The sequence below is a fragment of the Panthera pardus genome, unplaced genomic scaffold (genome assembly GCF_024362965.1).
Source record: "Panthera pardus isolate Hobbes unplaced genomic scaffold, ASM2436296v1 HiC_scaffold_16, whole genome shotgun sequence".
Lineage (NCBI taxonomy): Eukaryota > Metazoa > Chordata > Mammalia > Carnivora > Felidae > Panthera > Panthera pardus.
Window position 1 is genome coordinate 83,505,824 of NW_026526721.1, and position 21,404 is coordinate 83,527,227.

The 21,404-nt window shown below is 35.5% G+C and overlaps 1 protein-coding gene across 7 annotated transcripts in view; it reads right to left on the reverse strand.

Annotated features, from left to right (window-relative positions):
- The window catches only part of ATP11B (ATPase phospholipid transporting 11B (putative)), a 126,700-nt gene that overhangs the window by 52,325 nt on the left and 52,971 nt on the right, over window positions 1-21,404 (reverse strand). For all 7 annotated transcript variants that reach the window (XM_019463268.2, XM_019463267.2, XM_019463269.2 and 4 more), the window contains exons 11-15: window positions 8,999-9,149; window positions 7,706-7,903; window positions 1,948-2,190; window positions 1,193-1,368; window positions 248-316 (exon numbers count right to left, since the gene is read on the reverse strand). In XM_019463268.2, the coding sequence (XP_019318813.1) occupies window positions 248-316; window positions 1,193-1,368; window positions 1,948-2,190; window positions 7,706-7,903; window positions 8,999-9,149 (837 nt within the window). The remainder of the gene's footprint in view (window positions 1-247; window positions 317-1,192; window positions 1,369-1,947; window positions 2,191-7,705; window positions 7,904-8,998; window positions 9,150-21,404) is intronic.

Here is a 21,404-nt window from a genome sequence, read left to right on the forward strand (position 1 = left end):
CATCATTCTAGAGCAGGGGTCAGTAAACTTTTTCTGTAAAGGTCCAGACAGTACATATTTTAGGCTTTGCAGGCTATATATGGTTTCTGTTGCATTTTTTTTTTAAAACAACAATCCTTTAAAAGTGTAATATAGCTTGTAGACTGTACAAACCAAGCCATAGACCAGATATGGCCTATAGGCCACAGTTTACAGATTCCTATTCTATACTAAACACACAGAAGATTACAATATAGAAAAAAATTACCGTTCCAGTTTTCCAAGTGTTTTAACTTCCATAGTTTCTTCAGAATTGCCAATAAATACAATGCCAATTCTAGGGATTAAAAGAGAAGAAATATAGGATTAAAAAAATTTTTTTCAAATGTTTATTTATTTTTGAGTGAAAGAGCACATGAGAGCAGGGTGGGGGCAGAGAGAGGGGGACAGAATATCTGAAGTGGGCTCTGTGCTGACAGCAGAGAGCCCGATGTGGGGGGCTTGAACTCATGAACCATGAGACCATAACCTGAGCCTAAGTCAGATGCTTAACTGACTGAGCCACCCAGGAACCCTAAGAAATGTAAGATTTAAAGACGCTATTTCATGTTTCACAATACGTCATTATAACTTAGCCTGAATAAAAACATTTAAAATACACATTTAAGATGCATTTAAAAATATTTCTTTGAGGGGCACCTGGGTGGCTCAGTTAAGTGTCTAACTCTTGATTTCGGCTCAGGTCATGATCTCATGGTTCTTTGTGAGATGGAGCCCCAGTTGGGCTCTGCACTGACAGCATGGAGCCTGCTTGGGATTCTCTCTCTTCCTCTCTCTGCCCCTTCCCTGCTTGCATGTGCTCTCTTTCTCTCCGAAAAATAAATAAAAAAAATTAATTTGAATATGGCATTATTTTTAAGAACTTGAAGGATCAGAGTAGGTCCAAAACAATACATTCACAAATATTTCTCACAAATTATATTATTCATATTTCACAGTAACCAGATTTTTAAAAATCTCTTCAAAATATGATTCAATGCAAGCTTGTCAACAAAATTAATGACACATATAAAATTCTCCTTTATGTGTTTATGAATTCTACCTTTATGCATTTATGAATTTTGTCTGACAATTTAAAATAATTTTCTAGTATCTGTAGTTCTTTATTTAAAAGATGTTTTTCTGAAGATTTGAAAATTAGACTAAACTATACCTTGCAGCAGCTTCCACTAGAGCTTTTTCATCCGGTGAAGATGCATAGTACTCCAACTGGGAGGGTGCAAGGTTGGATTGCCAGGGACCATCACCAATGCCATCAGTCTGAACGTTGCTAATCTGTACAGTGTGACAGAGACTGACTGCTTTAAAGAAGAGATCATGTTCTTTAATCTGTAGAAAAATAATATTCACAATAAAAATACCATCCCCAAATAACATTTAGAAAACCATAAGCAGAATTCTAAAAAATGTCAATAAATACTGTTAATAATTGGTTATCTTAGATTTACAACAAGAGTGCTATAATCTTGAACTGCCTGAATACTAGCTGGTTGCTTCTGACTCCAAAAAGTAAAATGTTACATTTGCTTATGACCTTTCAACATAAGAGTATCTTTTGGGAGGCACCGCCAAATTGTAAGACCTCTTAAAAAGTGAGGTCTCAAGAAGCATTAAATGAATGTAAGCTCTATTTCTTAGCAAAGTCTCTTTACTTCTTTACTTCAAGGCATAGGGTTCTTCTTAACTTAGTCTCATTTACCCAGAGAACTAAGGCAGACACACATTAATTGACAAGTTAAACTGGATTATCACCACAAATTCTCAGTGTTGAATCAAAGGATATACATTTCAAATATATATTTTTTGTCCCACTAACACTTAAACTTTTTCTCCTTCAATCAATTGAGCAACTACCAGAGAGAATTATTTCAAACGAAATTCCAATTTATTAATTTAAAAGTTACTTACTAGTTCAGTTTCATTTTCAGGACTGGTCCTAAAAGAAGAACTAGTTGTAAGATGGGATAAGTTGTTAAGATGGGATAAACTATTAAGATAAGATAAGTTTCCATCTGAAGAGTCTGGTGTTGGTCCTTCAGAGACAAGTCTACCATTGATTTCTTGGTATTTTATGCCATTAATTGAACACTCCCGAAACTGCATCTCATTTTCTGTCAATGTGCCAGTTTTATCTGTAAACACATATTCCACCTAGAGATGGAAGATAAAAGAAAAAAGAAAACTTTTGTGTTTATGGTCCTATGTTAAACAAAAAAACCTTGTCGCCCATCTCCTAAAGTCAAGCTTACCTATTAACATTGGCATACTGATGCTGAGATTCCTTTAATCCAAGCACAATAATTAAAGATACCCAGAAACAAAACAGGGTAACCTAAAATAATTTCAGTCTATATACACATACACTTTGAAGTTTGTGGCATTTTTACATGCATGTTCATCTGTAGAGCTGACTGATAATGTGGTATTAATAGTTCTTTTTCCTCTCCTGGATAAGGTATTTTGAAGTAGTAGGATTAAGAATGATCTTTGAGCAAGGGTGGAAGGGATGCTTAATAACCTAGAATGTGAAAGGGTATGTGCTCCAGAAGAAATGGTACAGAGCTGGGAACAGGAACACAAAGTCATAGCAATACAAGAAGTCAGAGATAGAAAGCTATCTAAAATAGATAGATGGGGAAATTGAAACCAAGGGTAGGAGACAAACTCAGGGAAAAGGAAAATGTTTAAGTGAAAATATTTTATTTTTTTATTTTTTTATTTTTATTTATTTTTACAATTTTTTTTAAATGTTTATTTATTTTTGAGAGAGAGAGACAGAGAGAGACAGAGCTGGGGAGGAACAGAGATAGAGGGAGACACAGAATCCGAAACAGGCTCCAGGCTCTGAGCTGTCAGCACAGGGCCCGATGCGGGGCTCAAACTCACAAACCACGAGATCATGACCTGAGCCGAAGCCGGACGCTCAACCGACTGAGCCACCCAGGCGCCCCTAAATGAAAATATTTTAAAAAGGTAAGACAAATAATTGTATTACTCTTGGAGACTAATTTTGGAAAATTAACCCTAAAAGAAGGTAGGCCCAAAAAGAGAAGATTGAAATAGTTAAGTCTTGATACAAACTAGGATCACGGTGAGGATTTAATTAATGCAATGATGATTTGAGAAAGTCATCATTTAAAAAGCGAGGTAGACATCATAAGGAAAAACAATAACCACAGACCAATATCCCTTATGAACATAAACACAAACCAAATCTAGAACAATATAAAAAATACACACCATAAACATGTGGGATTCATCCCTGGAATGCAAAACTGGTTCAACATCAATTAATCAATGAAACCCACCATAATAATAAGTTGGCACTTGTTCTTTATTCTATTATTAAAATGATCATCTCAACAGATGCAGAAAAAGCATTTAACAGAATCCAATACCCTTTCATGATAAAAACATTCAACAAATTAGGGACAGGCTATTTCCTCAACCTGATAAAATACGTCTACAAAACCCCATAATTAGCATTTAATGAAGAAAGACTGAATGCTTTCCCTTAAACTAAGTTCAGGAATAAAGTAAAAATATCTGTTCTTGCCACTTTTATTCAACATTGTACTGAAGGTTCTAACCAGGGCAATCAGGCAAGAAAAAAGAAATAGGAGGTATTCAGATTGGAAAAGAAGTAAAACCAATGGTAGATAACATGACTTATATATAGAAAATCCTAAGGATTCCACTAAAAAAACCACTAGAACTAACAAATGAGTTCATCAAAGATTGCAGAATAAAAAGATCAATATACAAAAAGGAAGGTAGAGTTAAAACTGGAAAAAAAATTGTTTGGACCAAGAAATAAAGTAAAAAAGTATACCTTGAAGTTCATTTTCTTGAAAGTAGTAAAGATAAATACAACACCTGAAATACAGAAATTTTGCTACATAAAGTAATAACAAAGCCAGTAATTGTACAGTGATCACTATATTCGAAACACTTTAACTCATCCAATACTTTCAACAACTCCATGAGGCAGGTACTATTACTATGTATATTTTAGAGAAAAAGAAACAAAGGAAGAGTTAGGTCAAATAACTTACGTAGTTACAGAGCTAACAAACAGTGAAACTAGAAATAAGATAAAATATTTTATCTTTGCTCTGTGATATTAAAGACTGCCCACTACAGCAAATGTTGAATTGTAAAGGTGGATACAGAGAGATGTCACTTACCTATACAAGTTAATAAAAAAACAAAAACAAAAACAAAAACACTTTAGATCAGGAAGAATAATAAGAATAAGGTATAAAAAATTATGATACAAAATATATCAGCAAACAGAACTAATACTCCAAAAGTGATTAGAATAGACAGAGATCTGTCAGTCATGGAGGACCTTTTAGAATTAAGATTAGATAGAGATGAATAAAAGAAATCAATTTTGAATTTTAAAAATTTGTATAAAATCAAGAAGTTTTAACTTTAGTGACAAAGAGGGCACTGTACACCACCCTAAGAGTAGTTTCTTTAACAGTATGGAAATTTAAGGACATAGGAGAGTGTGAAATAAAGTAGATTTCACTGGTATAAAAATAGGTAAAGGAATATAGGCAATAAACATATTATGAAATACTTGCAGGCTTAAAAGTAAAAAGAAAGGCTGAGATGAATTAGAAATTTTACAAAGTTATCACTTAAAGTTTATTAAAAAGAAAACAGATATGGATATGCACAAACAGTGTGAAGTTTCAGAAAAACAACATTCTAACATGAAGGAAAGAGGAAGAGAAGAAAATTGGGATAGAAAAGGTCAAAGGAAAGAAAAAATGGGAAAAAATGTGTTTGGAGAAGTAAAAGCAGGCTCTGTTTTTAGGTCCTGAATATGTGATACATAATTGAAGAAATGTGACATGAATTAATATTTAGCATAAGTTACTACAGCGTCCTAAATGTTAAAAATAAATGGATCAACTTCTGGTTAAAAATGGCAGGCTGAGCAAGTACAATTATCTCTGCTCCTCTTGAAACTTCACTTAAATAAGAATAGAGGAATAAAAAAAGAACAAAAATAATGGTAGATGAGACAACATGAGAAGGGAGATATAACAAGTTTGGAAGATGGAAAGGAGCTGAATGAGTGGCAAGTGACTTAAGAGAACATAGAATATGAAACCTAAGCAATGGGGGCAATCCTTTCCCAGAAACTCGCAGAAAATGGAGGTATCAGGAACAGTCTGGAACCTGAAATCACCTCATAATTTGCAAACCTGAGACTGCCTTACATCTATCCGAGCAACAGCTGGAAGGTTTATTGTCTAAGGAGGAGCTTGAACCAGAGAGAATCTGAACCCTGTGGAAAGCTGAAAACAGGTGTGAGGCAGCTAAAAACAGGAGTGTGGCAGTACACTAAAAACGGAGATTTCTACTGGATGGCCCTAACAATCACAAGCAGCAAAAATACTAACTGGAGTAATTCTCTCTGGGGAAACTGAGAAAAGACCAACACTGATGTCTGGGGATGTGCCAAAATATAGCTGGGCTGCTAGGGTTTTCTATGGAAAACTTTTAAGCTTGTAAAGAAAACCAAAGATTAGCATTCATTTGAGGATCACTCCTTAAAAGAAAGGTAGAGTCTAAGACAAATGAGACAGTTTGCTACAACAAGGTCATGAAAACATGAACTTATAACAATATGGCTGATATATAAGGGAACAATTTGAACATAACGTGCACTTTGCACTTGGTTATGCACAATTTCCTTTGTGAGAAACACCAGCAAACTGCCAAGCCCAGAAGGAACACGTGAAATGTGCAAGCCTCAAACAGGTACCAGTTACCTCAGGTCACCATGGGTGTTATAAGCCACACCCATCCACTTCTGTTTTCAGATAACCTTCCTTTCTATACTTTACAATGACACACAGGTAGCAATACTTCGATGATGGTCACTTCTACAAGAAACCTTCTGGTCTATTTCAGGATAAAATGCCACATATATTACAGTACTTATGCATTTCTTAACAATCTATTTTAAATGTGTCATTGACAAAGTTTTTGTTGTACTCCTAATCCCATTAGTCCTGTGGCTTTTACTAAGTAATTTTAAGTAGCACAATAAGTTTTAGGAATGCATATGCCATATTGTAGTAGAACAGACTACTGAGAAAGGAACTAGGGGCAAAGAGAAAATGCAAGGAGCACAAGACTAAATAGCCATCATTAATATCTTCAGAGAGCTAAAAGAATAGATTATATTCAAGAAAAGGAATATGATGCAATTAAAAAAGATTATTCAAATATACTAGAATATTAGAAATTAAAAATATTGTAACAGAAATAAAAGAAATTAACAGATAGGTAGAAAGATAAAGTTGACAAATTCTTCCAGAATTATAAACACAAACAAGTAAAGGAAAACTGAAAGTCAAAGAAAGAGAATTAGAGAATCAAGATAAATGGTCTGATATCTAAATACTAAATTAAAAAAGACATGTTATCAAAGAAATTATGTAAGAAAAATTCTAGAATTGAAGTACATGTATTTCCAGACTGAAAGGGCTCACAGAGCTCACTGTCCAATGAAAGCATAAAAAAAAAAAAAAAAAAAGACTGACACCAAGGTACCTCATCATGAAATTTCAGAATCATCACATTAAGAGAAGATCCTAAAGACTTCCAGAGATAAAATAAGAGATCACAAACAAAGAAATCAGAATCAGAATGCCATTGCATTTAACAGCAACATTGGAAGCCAGAAAAAAATGGAGAAATGCTTTTAAAATATGGAAGAATGACAATTTCCAACCTGGGATGCATTATACAACTAAATTACTAATCAAGTGTAAAAAAGGAATAAAGAATTTTCACACATCCAAAGTCTCAAAATAGTCTCCTCTCATGCATCCTTTTTCAGGAAGTTATTAGAAGATGTGTTCCACCAAAATGAGAGAAAAAGACACATGTGGGGTGACACGGGATCCAGGAGACAGGAGATCCAAAACAGGAGAGAGGCAAAGGAATTTCTAGAGTAATGGTAAAGGGAAGTCCTGGGTGACAGCTAAGAAGCAGGCCCAGAAATAAGTCCAAATTGAAGCAGAAAGACAAAAGTCTTCAAAAAAGCTGCCACCATAAAAAGAAAGAGAAAGGAAATCCTAGATTACTTGATATGTTTGAGTATGTAGAGAGATATTTCAAATATTAATCAGAGACTTGTTTGTGGCATACAGAAATTAAGCAAATGAAAAAACAGAGCAATGAACTCTAGGGAAAATAACATATAAAAAACAAAGTGTAATTATAGTATCATAGGATACACATAAAGAACTAGGAATTAGTGAGCAATACTAAGAGTCAACATAATGTCAATAACATTTACTGAATCCCTAATTGTGATATAACAATATTAGAGGGCTATAGGGAGGCAAAGTGGGTATGTACCTGAGTATGTGTGTATAAACAGCAGCATAAGAGTATATCTTTATATTCCGTAATAAATAATGTCAAAAATTTAAAAATCAAGAAAGAACACTATATACAGTAGTGCTAAATAATGGGAAAAACGATTTCAGATTTAAAAATGAGAAATAAGAGTTAGGTGTGGAGCAAAGTAGGGCTATTTTTTGGTATAAGCCTCATAGTATTTTTCTTTGTATATGTATTGTTTTGATAAAAATAAAAAATTAGCAAAACAAAATAAAACGATCTTTTTTACCTGTCCAAGCTCTTCATTCAGATCAGAAGTATTGACTTGAGCTTTCTGATCTGATTCTTCATGATAGAGATCAAGATCCCAGCCAATAAAAAATGATCCAAGAAATTTTTGCATTTCAACTGTCACATATAATGAAATTGGAATGATGAAATTGTAGAGTACCAAAAAGGCAAGGAAGTCTGAAATGAATCTCAGAATCTAGGCAAAAAAATGATTGATACAAGAATACATATGAGAATTTCCTCAGTATGACCGGAGAAAAATTATCAGAAAGTTTCATGTCTAAACAGACCATCAACTATATTCTGAAGCAGAAGTTTCATGAATTGAAATTCATTTGTTGAATCATTTTTTTAATACATTTCTTTTGGTTGTTTTATTGCTCATTAGAATCTTGAACAAAATGAAAAAAGAAAAGGTTAAATTCAAACTACTTGTTACTTTTTAGAAGCTACCAAAAGGCCTGGTGTGACTCAAATAACCTTTAGCAAAATATTTAATTAATAATCCTTGAAGTATACTTACTCTTCTACTTCTACCCTTCAAAATCAAAGATAACTAAAAATTGACTCTAATTCAAAATTTATTTAAAAATTGGTAGACTAGAACTGCTGTAAATTAAAACTCTTACTTACAGATGATATAGTAATAGCCTACTTCAATAGCATAGCAGTATCACATTTTAACATGCATTCTGTGAAAGGTGAAATAGTAATTATGAATGATATGGAAAATATGTTCCTGTGATCTGCTTTGTGGTTTCTTGAGATCCACATCTGTCTTGCAATAGTTGTATTTTAATCTAATGTGAAATCTGGAGACAAATTTACCAAAATTGCAGATTAAATTGTCTTGGTAGTCCATATTTATTGTTTAAAACATTATATGACAAATTTTGTATCAATACTTCATCTTATCAATGGACTGACAGTAAGAATTGAAAATAAATCAACTAACTCTTTAATTCACTTACAACATACAGTAAATAAAATAAAAAAACTGAATTTGTAGTAGTGAAGGGGAATGCCAACACAGATGATTTAAATTTTTGTGATCTCTTATAATTATTCAAGTCATGTCTTAGGAAATACAATTGCTTATGCCTTAAAATGCAAAAAGTATACCAGTATAAACATAATGGCCACTCTGACTTGCAGTGTCTTTCTGTCACCCTTCAATAGTAATGGTTTTAGGAGATCACAGTGGTCACTCCTATCAGAAGTCACTACCAAATCATCAACTGTGCCAAAGAATAGTTTCCTTTATAGCAGAGTCAAGAACACCATAAAATACCTTACTACTATTTCTTTGATGTTCTGTTTTTTGGTTATACCAAGGTTCATCCCATTTTTCTTCAGCTTGCCATGTATATTTCAAGATAGTACTGATGATGGCTTCAGAAATAAGGATTATTAGATAAATTATCAAAAATGTATTCATTGACCTGGAATGAGAAAAAAAAGCATATGAAACATATCAATTATGTGTTACTATATTCATATGCCTGAAAATTTTATACTGGTATTAAATAAAATATAAAAATACATAAGATATCATGTAGCTATTTAAAAGAAACAATCTTTGTATTTTAAGAAATGACCATTCAATAGAATCTGTTTACCAAGGGATAAAATAGCTAATACAGAAGATTATAAGCCTATTTGAATTGGTTACATTACTGTTCAAAATACTTACAGTAAATGACAGTTTGGCCAATTACTCTCACCATAAGTAGCTATTCTAAGATTTTTTTTACATTTTTAGCATCTAGTGTTAAGTATAAATATAACTGACATTTATGTAGCATTAAAAGTTTTATAAAACTTTGTCACATCCACTAGCTTGTCAAATCTTCATAAAACCTCTGGGAGGAGATCACACCCTTTTTAAAGATTAAGACCAAAGCCTAAATAAAAATTATTCTGTAAATTTACAAAAATCACATAAGTCAGGAATTAACTTTAGAATCCCTGTTCTTTTCTCCAGGCAAGATTGACATTACAATATTTCACGAAGCAAGCTTAATATCACATCTTTGATTCTTTTTTTTTAATTTTTATTTATTTTTATTTTTTTTTCTAAAAAAAAATTTTTTTTAACGTTTATTTATTTTTGAGACAGAGAGAGACAGAGCATGAACGGGGAAGGGGCAGAGAGAGAGGGAGACACAGAATCAGAAGCAGGCTCCAGGCTCTGAGCCATCGGCCTAGAGCCTGACGCGGGGCTCGAACCCACGGACGGCGAGATCCGTGACCTGAGCTGAAGTCGGACACTCAACCAACTGAGCCACCCAGGCGCCCCTTTGATTCTTTAATCAGCACTAATTTCAGTTTCTGTCAGTGTTTCTTTACTAATGTTAACTATCTAGTGCTGTGATGGTTAATCTAAACTTGACTGGGCTAAGGGATGACAGCTGGTAAAACATTACTTTGGGGTGTGTCTGTGAGGGTATTTATCTATATCTTCCAGAGATTAGTATTTGATAAAACAGTCTCAGTAGAGAAATATGCCCTTACCAATGTAGGTGGGTATCATAACTGAGGGCCCAAATGAAATAAAGAAGGCAAAGGACGAATTTTTTTCTTTTCTTAAGTTGGGATGTCAGAGCTCCAGGTTCATATCAGGGGCCATCCTCAGGCCTTTGGATACTGACTGCATCATACCATCGGCTTTCCTGTTTCTCCAGTTTGCAGACGGCAGACTGTGGGATTCTGTGGCCTTCACAACCACATGAGTCAACTCCTATAATAAATCTCTTACATACATCTACGTATATTCCTACTGGTTCTGTTTCTCCGGAGAACACTAATACAAGTGCTATAAATTTCTCTCTCAGCACTGCTTTAGCTTCATCCTTCAAAATTTGATACACCGTATTTTCATTAACTTCTGGATATTAAAAAAAAATGTTCTTTAAAATTTTCTCTGTGACCCATAGATTATTTAAAAGTAAGAGTTCTAGCTGCTCCATGTCCTAGCCAATACTTGGAACCTTTAGATTTTTAATTTTTGCCATTCCTCTAAGTGTATATTGGTATGTATCTCTTTACAGTTTTAATTTGCATCTTTCTCATGACTAATAACATTGTACACTTTTTTGTATGTTTACTAGCCTTTTGTACATTTCTTTGTAAAAATTTCTCTGCTCCAGTCTTATATCCATTTTTTTCATTGCATTGTTGTTATTATAGACTTAGAGGAGCTTTTAATGTATCATTATATATTCTGGATACAAATCCTTTGTCAGATAAATGTTTTATGATACCACCACCCAGTTTGTGGCTTCCTTGATCATTTCCTTAATTGTGTAGTCTAAGAAGTTTTTAATTTTGTGGAAGTATAGCTAACCAATTTTTTCTTTTGTGGTTATTGTTTATTGTATCCTACAAAACATCTACCTATTCCCAGGTTGTGAAGAAATCTTCCTAAGTTTTCTTCTAAAAGTTTTATAGTTTCGGGTGCCAGGGTGGCTTAGTCACTAAGCATCCGATTTTGGCTCAGGTCATGATCTCACAGTTTGCAAGTTCGAGCCCTGCATAGGGCTCTGTTCGGACAGCTTGGAGCCTGGAGCCTGGAGCCTGCTTTGGATTCTGTCTCCCTCTCTTTCTGTCCCTCCCCGGCTTGAGCTGTCTCTCTCTCAAAAATAAACAAACATTAAAAAAAATTAAAAGTTTTATAGTTTTAGCCTTTCCATTTAGGTATATGACCCACCTTCAAAAACTTTTTGGAGTATGAGGTAATATAGGAATTGAGGTTTATTATTTTTTTCCCATATGGATATCCAATTATTGTGGCATCTTTTAATGAAAAGACTATCATTTTCCTCACTGAATTTACTTGATGCTTTGGTTGAAAATCAATTGACCATATATGAATGGGTCTATTTCTCAACTCTAGTTTATTCCAATGAAATATCTTTTTTTGCTAATACCATATTATATTTACTATAGCTTTGCACCCACTCTCTATTGTATACTTTTTTTTACAACCTGAAATTCTTTATTATTATTTTTTAAAAATAATTTATTGTCAAATTGGCTAACATACAGTGTGTACAGTGTGCTCTTGCTTTTGTGGGCAGATTCCCGTGATTCATCACTTACATACAACATCCAGTGCTCATCCCAACTGCCCTCCTCAATGCCCATCACTCATTTTCCCCTCTACCCCCTTCCCCCCATCAACCCTCACTTTGTTCTCTGTATTTAAGAGTCTCTTATGGTTTGCCTCCCTCCCTCTGTTTGTAACTATTTTTTTTACCCTTCTCTTCCTCTATGGTCTTCTGTTAATTTTCTCAAGATTCACATATGAATGAAAACATATGATATCTGCCTTTCTCTGACTTATTTCACGTAGCATAAACATTCCATCCACGTTGCTGCAAATGGCAGGATTTCATTCTTTCTCATTGCCACGTAGTATTCCATTGTATATATAAACCACACCTTTATCCATTCATCAGTTGACAGACATTTAGGTTCTTTCCATAATTTAGCTATTGTTGAAAGCGCTGCTATAAACATTGGGGTACATGTGCCCCCATGAATCAGCACTCCTGTATCCCTTGGATAAATTCCTAGTAGTGCTATTGCTGGGCTATAGGGTAATTCTATTTTTAATTTTTTGAGGAACCTCCACACTGTTTTCCAGAGCAGCTGCATCAGTTTGCATCCCACCAACAGTGCAAGAGGGTTCCCGTTTCTCCACATCTGCACCAGCATTTGTGGTTTCCTGATTTGTTAATTTTAGCCACTCTGACAGGTATGAAGTGGTATCTCAGTTTGGTTTTGATTTGTCTTTCCCTGATGATGAGTTACGTTGAGCATCTTTTCATGTGTCTGTTAGCCATCTGGATGTCTTCTTTGGAATACTGTCTATTCATGTCTTCTGCCCATTTCTTCACTGGATTATTTGTTTTTTGGGTGTTGAGTTTGATAAGTTCTTTATAGATTTTGGATGCTAACCCTTTATCTGTCATTTGCAAATATCTTTTCCCATTCTGTCAGTTGCCTTTTAGTTTTATTGACTGTTTCCTTTGTAGTGCAGAAGCTTTATATCTTGATGAGGTCCCAATAATTCATTTTTGCTTTTAATTCCATTGCCTTTAGAGACGTGTTGAGCAAGAAATTGCTGTGGCTGAGGTCAAAGAGGTTGTTTCCTGTTTTCTCTTCTAGGGCTTTGATGGTTTCCTGTCTCACATTCAGGTCTTTCATCCATTTTGGGTTTATTTTTGTTTATGGTGTAACAAAGGTATCTAGTTTCATTCTTCTGCATGTTCCTGTCCAGTTCTCCCAGCACCATTTGCTAAAGAGACTGTTTTTCCATTGGATACTCTTTCTAGCTTTGTCAAAGATTAGTTGGCCATGCATTTGTGGGTCCAATTCTGGGTTGTGTATTCTATTTCATTGGTCTGTGTGTGTGTTTTGGAGCCAATACCATACTGTCTTGATGATTACAGCTTTGTAATAGAGGTTAAAGTCTGGGATTGTGATGCCTCCTGCTTTAGTTTCCTTTTTCAACATTACTTTTGTTATTCCAGGTCTTTTGTGGTTCCATACAAATTTTGGGATTGTTTTTTCTAGCTTTGAGAAGAATGCTAGTGCAATTTTGCTTGGGATTGCATTGAATATGTAGATTGCTTTGGGTAGTAATGACATTTTAACAATATTATTCTTCCAATCCATGAGCATGGAATGTTTTTCCATTTCTTTGTGTCTTCTTCAATTTCCTTCCTAAGTTTTCTGTAGTTTTCAGCATACAGATCTTTTACATCTTTGGTTAGGTTTATTCCTAGGTATTTTATGGTTCTTGGTGCAACTGTAATTGGGATCGACGTCTTGATTTTTCTCTTTCTGTTGCTTCATTATTGGTGTATAGAAGTGCAACCAACTTCTGTACATTGATTTTGTATCCTGTGACTTTGCTGAATTAATGTTTCAGTTCCTGCAGCTTTTTGGTAGAGTCTTTCAGGTTTTTCATGTAGAGTATCATGTCATCTGCAAAAAGTGAAAGTCTGACTTCTTCTTTGCCAATTTTGATGCCTTTTATTTCATTTTGCTGACTGCTGATGCTAGGTCTTCCAACACTATGTTAAACAACAGTCATGAGAGTGGACATTCCTGTCGTGTTCCTGATCTCAGGGGGAAAGCTCTCAGTTTTTCCCCATTGAGGATATTAGCTGTGGGCTTTTCATATATTGCTTTTATGCTGTTTCATATATTGCTTTTATGATGTTCTATCCTGACTTTCTTGAGGGTTTTATTAAGAAAGGATGCTGTTATTTTGTCAAATGCTTTTTCTGCATCTATTGACAGGATCATGTGGTTTTTATCTTTTCTTTTATTAATGTGATGTACCACACTGATTAATTTGTGAATACTGAACCAGCCCTGCAGCCCAGGAATGAACACTTGATCATAGTGAATAATTCTTTTTATATGCTGTTGAATTCAATTTGCTAGTATCTTGTTGAGAATTTTTGTATCCATGTTCATCAGGGATATTGGCCTATAATTCTCTTTTTTTGCTGGGTTTCTGTCTGGTTTGGGAACCAAGGTAATGCTGGCTTCATAGAATGAGTCCGCTTTCATTTCTGTTTTTTGGAATAGCTTGAGAAAGATAGGTATCAACTCTGCTTTAAATGGCTGGTAGAATTCCCCTGGGAAGCCATCCAGCCCAGGACTCTAATTTGTTGGGAGATTTTTGATAACTGACTCAATTTCTTCACTAGTTATGGGTCTGTTCAAATTTTCTATCTCTTCCAATTTGAGTTTGGTAGTGTGTGGGTGTCTAGGAATTTGTCCATTTCTTTCAGGTTGTCCAGTTTGCTGTTATATAATTTTTCATAGTATTCTCAGATAATTGTTTGTATTTCTGAGGGGTTGGTTGTGATAAGTCCAATTTGATTCATGATTTTACCTATTTGGGTCCAATATCTTTTCTTTTTGAGAAGTCTGGCTAGGGGTTTATCAATTTTATTTTTTCAAAAAAACAACTCTTAGTTTCATTGATCTGTTCTACTTTTTTTTTTTTTTTTTGGATTCTATATTGTTTATTTCTGCTCTAATCTTTATTATTTCTCTTCTTCTCCTGGCCTTGGGGTTTCTTTGCTGTTCTGCTTCTAGTTCCTTTAGGTGTGCTGTTAGATTTTGTATTTGGGATTTTTCTTATTTCTTGAGATAGGTCTGGATTGCAATGTATTTTCCTCTTAGGACTGCGTTTGCTGCATCCCAAAAGGTTTGGACTGTCATGTTTTCATTTTCATTTGTTTCCATATATTTTTAAATTTCTTCTTTAATTGCCTGGTTGACCCATTATTTAGTAGGATGTTCTTTAACTTCCATGCATTTGGAGGCTTTCCAAACTTTTTCCTGTGGTTGATTTCAAGTTTCATAGCATTGTGATCTGAAAATGTGTACAGTATGATCTCAATTCTTTTATATTTATTGAGGGCTGTTTTGTGACCTAGTATGTGATCTATCTTGGAGAATATTCCATGTGCAGTTGAGAAGAATGTGTATTCTGCTTCTTTTGGATGAAAAGTTCTGAATATATCTGTCAAGCCCATCTGGTCCAGTGTATCATTCAGGGCCATTGTTTCTTTATTGGTTTTCTGTCTACAAAATCTGTCCACTGCTGTAAGTGGAGTATTAAAGTCCCCTGCAATTACCACATTTTTATCAATAAGGTTGCTAATGTTTGTGAATTATTTTATATATTTGGGTGCTTCCAAATTGGGTGCATAAACATTTGTAATTGTTAGCTCTTCTTTTTTTTAAAAATTTTTTTTTTTCAACATTTATTTATTTTTGGGACAGAGAGAGACAGAGCATGAACGGGGGAGGGGCAGAGAGAGAGGGAGACACAGAATCGGAAACAGGCTCCAGGCTCTGAGCCATCAGCCCAGAGCCTGACGCGGGGCTCGAACTCACGGACTGCGAGATCGTGACCTGGCTGAAGTCGGACGCCCAACCGACTGCGCCACCCAGGCGCCCCGATTGTTAGCTCTTCTTGATGGATAGACCCCATAATTATGATATAAAGCCCTTCTTCATCTCATTACAACCTTTAGTTTAAAATCTAGTTTGTCTGATGTAAGTATGGGTACTCCAGCTTTGTTTTGACTTCCAGTAGCATGATAGATGGTTCTCCATCCCCTCACTTTCAATCTGAAGGTGTCCTCAGGTTTAAAACGGGTCTCTTGTAGACAGCAAATAGATGGGTCTTGTGTTTTTTAATCCATTCTGATACTGTATGTCTTTTGATTGGAGCATTTAGTCCATTTACATTCAGTGTTATTATTGAAAGATACGGACTTAGTGTCATTGTATTATCTGTAGGTTTCATGCTTATAATGATGTCTCTGGTCCTTTGCAACATTCTAACAGTCTCCCTTAGGATCTCTTAGAAGGCTGGTTTAGTGGTGATGAATTCCTTCAGTTTTTGTTTGGCTGGGAAAACCTTTATCCCTCCTTCTATTCTGAACAACAGCAGCCTTGTTGGATAAAGGATTCTTGGTTGCATATTTTTCCCATTCAGCACATTGATATTTCCTGCCACTTCCTTCTGGCCTGCCATGTTTCAGTAGATAGGTCTGCTACTACTCTTACGTGTCTACCCTTGTAGGTTAAGGCCCGTTTGTCCCTACCTGCTTTCAGAATTCTCTTTTCATCTTTGTGTTTTGCCAGTTTCACTATGATATATCGTGTAGAAGATAGATTCTTATTACGTCTGAAGAGAGTTGTGTGACTCCTGGATTTCAATATCTGTTTCCTTCCCCAAATTGTGAAGTTCTCAGCTATGAGTTGTCCAAGTACACCTTCTCTCTCTCTCTCTCCTTCTTCTGGACCTCCTATGATATGGATATTATTACATTTCATTTCATCATTTAGTTCTCAAATTCTCCCCTCGTGGTCTAGAATTTTTTTTCTTATTCTCAGCTTCATCTTTTTCCATAATTTTATCTTCTATTTCACTTATTCTCCCCTTTGCCTCTTCAATCCTGTCAGCACATCCAGTTTATTTTGCACCTCATTTACAGCATTTTTTAAATCTGTCATGACTATTTTTTATTCCTTGATCTCGCAGCAATAGATTCTTTGCTTCTTCTATGCTTTTGTCAAGCCCAGCGATTAATCTTATGACTATTATTCTAAATTCTTGATCAGATATATTGTTTATATCTGTTTTGATCAAGTCTTTAGTTGTCATTTCTTCCTGGAATTTTTTTTTTTGAGGAGAATTCTTCTGTTTCATCATTTTGGCTAGTTTTCTGTCTCTTATGTATTTTAAAAGCTATTATGTGTCCTGCACCTGTGAGCACTGTCCAGGACCTGGCCCTTCAGGAAGTGTTTTTTGGAGTGTGTTACTTGCTCTCTGTTGTTGTGACTCTGGTTGTTTTACCTCCCTACTCGTAGTGATGTTTTGGACCCTCCACCAGATGTGCTTTGATTTGTTCATTGAAGTAGCTCTGGGAAAGAAAAAAAAACCAAACCTACCACCATCACAACAACAAACAACAGGGTTGGGGGATAGGGCAGTGTTGGTGGAAGGCCTTATCCCATACAAAGAGAAAAATGACAGGGGCAGGGAAAAAAAATTGACCAGGTAGAAAAACTACATGGCTTAATCTAGAGAGAGAAAGGAAAATAAAGAAAGAGATATAGAACAGGTATAAATAGAATAGAGTAAATATGTCTGCTTAAACAAACCAACAACCAGAACAACCAGACTAGAGGAGGGACGAAATAAGAAGGTGAAAAGGAAGAAAATTGCCCATGAATTAAATCAGAAAATGCAAAAACTGGGTGTCTCAAACCACTCTGTTCACAGAGTGCCTCACAGTACTATGCTGGCGCAAGTGGGCCTTGTTTTTTTTCCACTCCACAGTCTCCCATGCCTCCCTGGGGCTTGTCTGGGATTCAAACCCAGATGTCTTAAAGGGTCCCGCTCTGCACACCCCAGTTCCAGGGAAGTGCCACTCCACTCCATAGATGGAGGGCCTCCTCCCAGTGACGCACTGGCATGAACTAGGTGGTTTGTCCCGCTCTGCCAACTCCTGCACCTCCCTGGTGCTCAGCTGGGATTTAAACCCCAATGTCTTAAAGGGTCCCACTCTGTGTGTCCTGGTTCCAGGGAAGTGCCACTCCACACCGCTGATAAATGGCCTCTGGCTGGTGAGCACAGGCAGGGTCTCTTGTCCTTTGAATGGTTATATACCTTCTTCCCACAGCACTCGAGAGAGGGAATCGCTTTCTCCCACTGCAGACTGCGCCTCTGAACTAGTTACTGAGCCTGGGGCTAGCTCCCTGCCTCCCCAGGTGCGTGAACTGGGCAGCCAGCCCCAGTTCAAAGAAAGCCCCACAGTTAGAGATTGGCTCTTTCTCCGTCCCCAGTCCATGGTTTTTCTCTTGTTCAAATACAGTCCTGCACTTCCACAGCCTCTCTTTTTCTTCCCTTTGTCTGCAGAAGGGGATCTCTCCCCTCCGTGCCTACACTGCACATTTTATCTCTCCCAGTTTGCAATCACGCATGTATGGCCTGCCAGGTTGTCCCCATGGACATGTCTCTGTCACTCTACAGCCCAGACTCTTGGAATTCAAAGGCCCTTGCCCTCAACACTGCTGTGTTTGAGAGGGAACTTCAGGTTCCCCTACTTCTCTGCCATGTTGGATATCCCCCTCTACTATATACTTTCAATCAACAGTTTTTCAGACTAAACGCCAAAATCTTCTTTACTAAAACCTGGATCCTCCTTCTCGACATCCTCTAATTCCCATTGAGCTCTCACTCCAGACAGATAGACATCTACTGTGCCTGTCTTCCAGTAAGGTATTAGTTCCCTTAATCTGAACTCATTTTCCATATCCCATCTGCCTTCCACCCCTTCAACCCTGGTCCCTTCACCAGCTTTATAATAAGTCTTAAAGTCAGGGAATATAAATCCTACAGCTTTCTTTTCTTTTCAATTTTTAAAGTTTATTTATTTATTTTGAGAGAGAGAGAGAGAGAGAAACAGAGCACACGAGCAGGGCAGGGGCAGAGAGAGAGGGGGAGAGAGGGAATCCCAAGCAGGCTCCATGCTGTCAGCACAGAGCACAATATGGGACTTGAATTCACCAACTTTGAGACCATGACCTGAGACAAAGTCAAGAGCCAGACATTCAACTGACTGAGGCACCTAGGCATCCCCTACAGCTTTCTTTCAAGGGGCTATTTTCTTTATGTATTCTATGTATGCATTTTAGCTAGTGCATTTCAATATTCATTTTAGAATCATCTTGTCAATTACCACAAAAAAGTTTGCAGGGATTTTAACTAGGATTGAAACAATCAAGACATCACCTGACAGCTTAACAATACTGAGCCTGCCAATCTATTAGTGTGATTTCGTCATTTATTTAATGGATAAATCTTTAATATCTCTCACCATGTTTTGGCCTTGCTAAAACTTATTAGTTCCAATAGTTTTAATTTTGAATGCGTACAGCTATGTGACAAATCATGTGTCCTCCAGTAAGGACAATTTTAGTTCTTTCTAATACTTATGCCTTTTATTTCTTTGTCTGGTGACACCGAATAAGGCTTCTAGAATAATGCTGAAAAGAAGTTGTGAAAATGCATATTTTGGATAGGAGTCCTTTACAAAATATGTGCTTTGTAAGTATTTTTCCTAGTCTGTGGCTTGTGTTTTCATTTTTTCAGCAGTGTCTTTTGAAATACAAGCATTAATTTTTTTTAACATTGACATACAATGTCATATCAGCTTCAGGTATGCTGAAGTTTTTAATTTTGATGAAATTTATCAATTTTTGGTTTGGTTTTTGGTTCCTTTTTTGTATGTTTCCCATCAAACAAATGTTTCCTTAACCCAAAGTCACAAGTATTTTCTCCCACGTTTTACAGATTAAGTTCTTATGTATAGGTTTTATTTTGAGTTAGTTTTTGTATGTGGTGAAGAGAAGGGTGAAAATTTGGTTTCTGGCATATGGATGTCTAACTGTTCCAGCATTGTGTGTTGAAAAGGCTATCCCTTTGTGTGGACATATTTTTTTATTTTTTAATATTTTTATATATAATATTTTATATTATATATAATATATACAATATTTTATATTATATATATTATATACAATATTTTATATTATATATAATATATATAAAATATATAATATATATAAATTAAATCTCTTTGATAGGGTTATTTAGATTTTCTGTCTCTTCCTGTGTTAATTTTTATATGTTGTGTTTTCAAAGAATTTGTCCACTTCATTTAAGTTAAAAAAATGTAGTTAAATAAAGTGTTTCATCATATTTCTTTATCTGTGGATAAAGTGACCACAGTAGGTAGGATCTGTACTATCTTGTTTTTCATTCTTGATGTTGGTAATTTTTTAGTTTTCTCTCTCTCTCCTAATACATCTCTTTTTTTCCCCTTTAATCCCTCAATCTAGATTGAGAAAGTAGAGATTTATTAATTTTGTTATTATTTCCAAAGAACCAGTTTCAGCTTTGTTAATTTTGTCTATTATTTGTTTTCTCTTCTATTGGTTTTAGCTCATCTTTTTTTTAAAAAAAAAATTTTTTTTTAACGTTTTTATTTATTTTTGAGACAGAGAGAGACAGAGCATGAATGGGGGAGGGTCAGAGAGAGAGGGAGACAGAATCGGAAGCAGGCTCCAGGCTCTGAGCCATCAGCCCAGAGCCCGACGCGGGGCTTGAACTCACAGACTGCAAGATCGTGACCTGAGCTGAAGTCAGACCCTTAACTGACTGAGCCACCCAGGCGCCCCAGCTCACATCTTTAGTATCTGTTCTCTTTCTTCTCTGATTGGGTATAATTACTCTCTTTATCTTGCTTCCTAAGGTAAAAACTTAGATGACTATTTTAAGCTTTTCTTCCTCTCTTATGTAAACACTTATAGCTCGAAATTTCTCTTTAATTTAGGCTTTGCTTTGAGTCCACAAATTTTGATTTGCTGGATTTAAATTACCACTCTGTGTTTTTTCAAATTCAAGACATTTGCCATTATTATTTTTTCAGATATTTTTATTCTGCCCCTACTGTTCTCTCCTCTTGGGGGAAGGACTCAATTAGAATTATGCTAAATAGCTTAATATTGTGTATTCACATGGTTCTGAAATTCTGTTCATTTTTTCTTCAATCTTTTTTCTCCCTGTTCTTCAGACTGAATAATTTCTATTGCTTTTTAAAATTCACCGCCAATTTCTGCTGCCTTCCTCAATCTGGTATTGAGCCCATCTAATGACATTTACATTTCAGTAATTAGATTTTCAACTCAAGAATATCTGCTGAATTCTCTTTATAGTTTCCATTTCTTTTTTTTTCCCCTCAAATTTTTATTTAAATTCCAGTTAGTTAACATACAGTGCCACACTAGTTTCAGGTATAGAATTTAGTGATTCATCAATCACATACAACACCTGGTGCTCTTCACAAGTGCTCTCTTTAATAACCATCGCCTTTTAACCCATCCCCCACCTCACTTCCCCTCTGACAACCATCAGTTTGTTCTCCATAGTTAAGAATCTGTTTCTTGGTCTGCCTCTTTTTGTTCCCCACTATGTTCACTTGTTTCTTAAATTCTACATGTGAGTGAAATAATATGTATGGTATTTGTCTTTCTCTGACTTATTTCACTTAGCGTAATACTCCATAGCTCCATCCATGTTACAAATG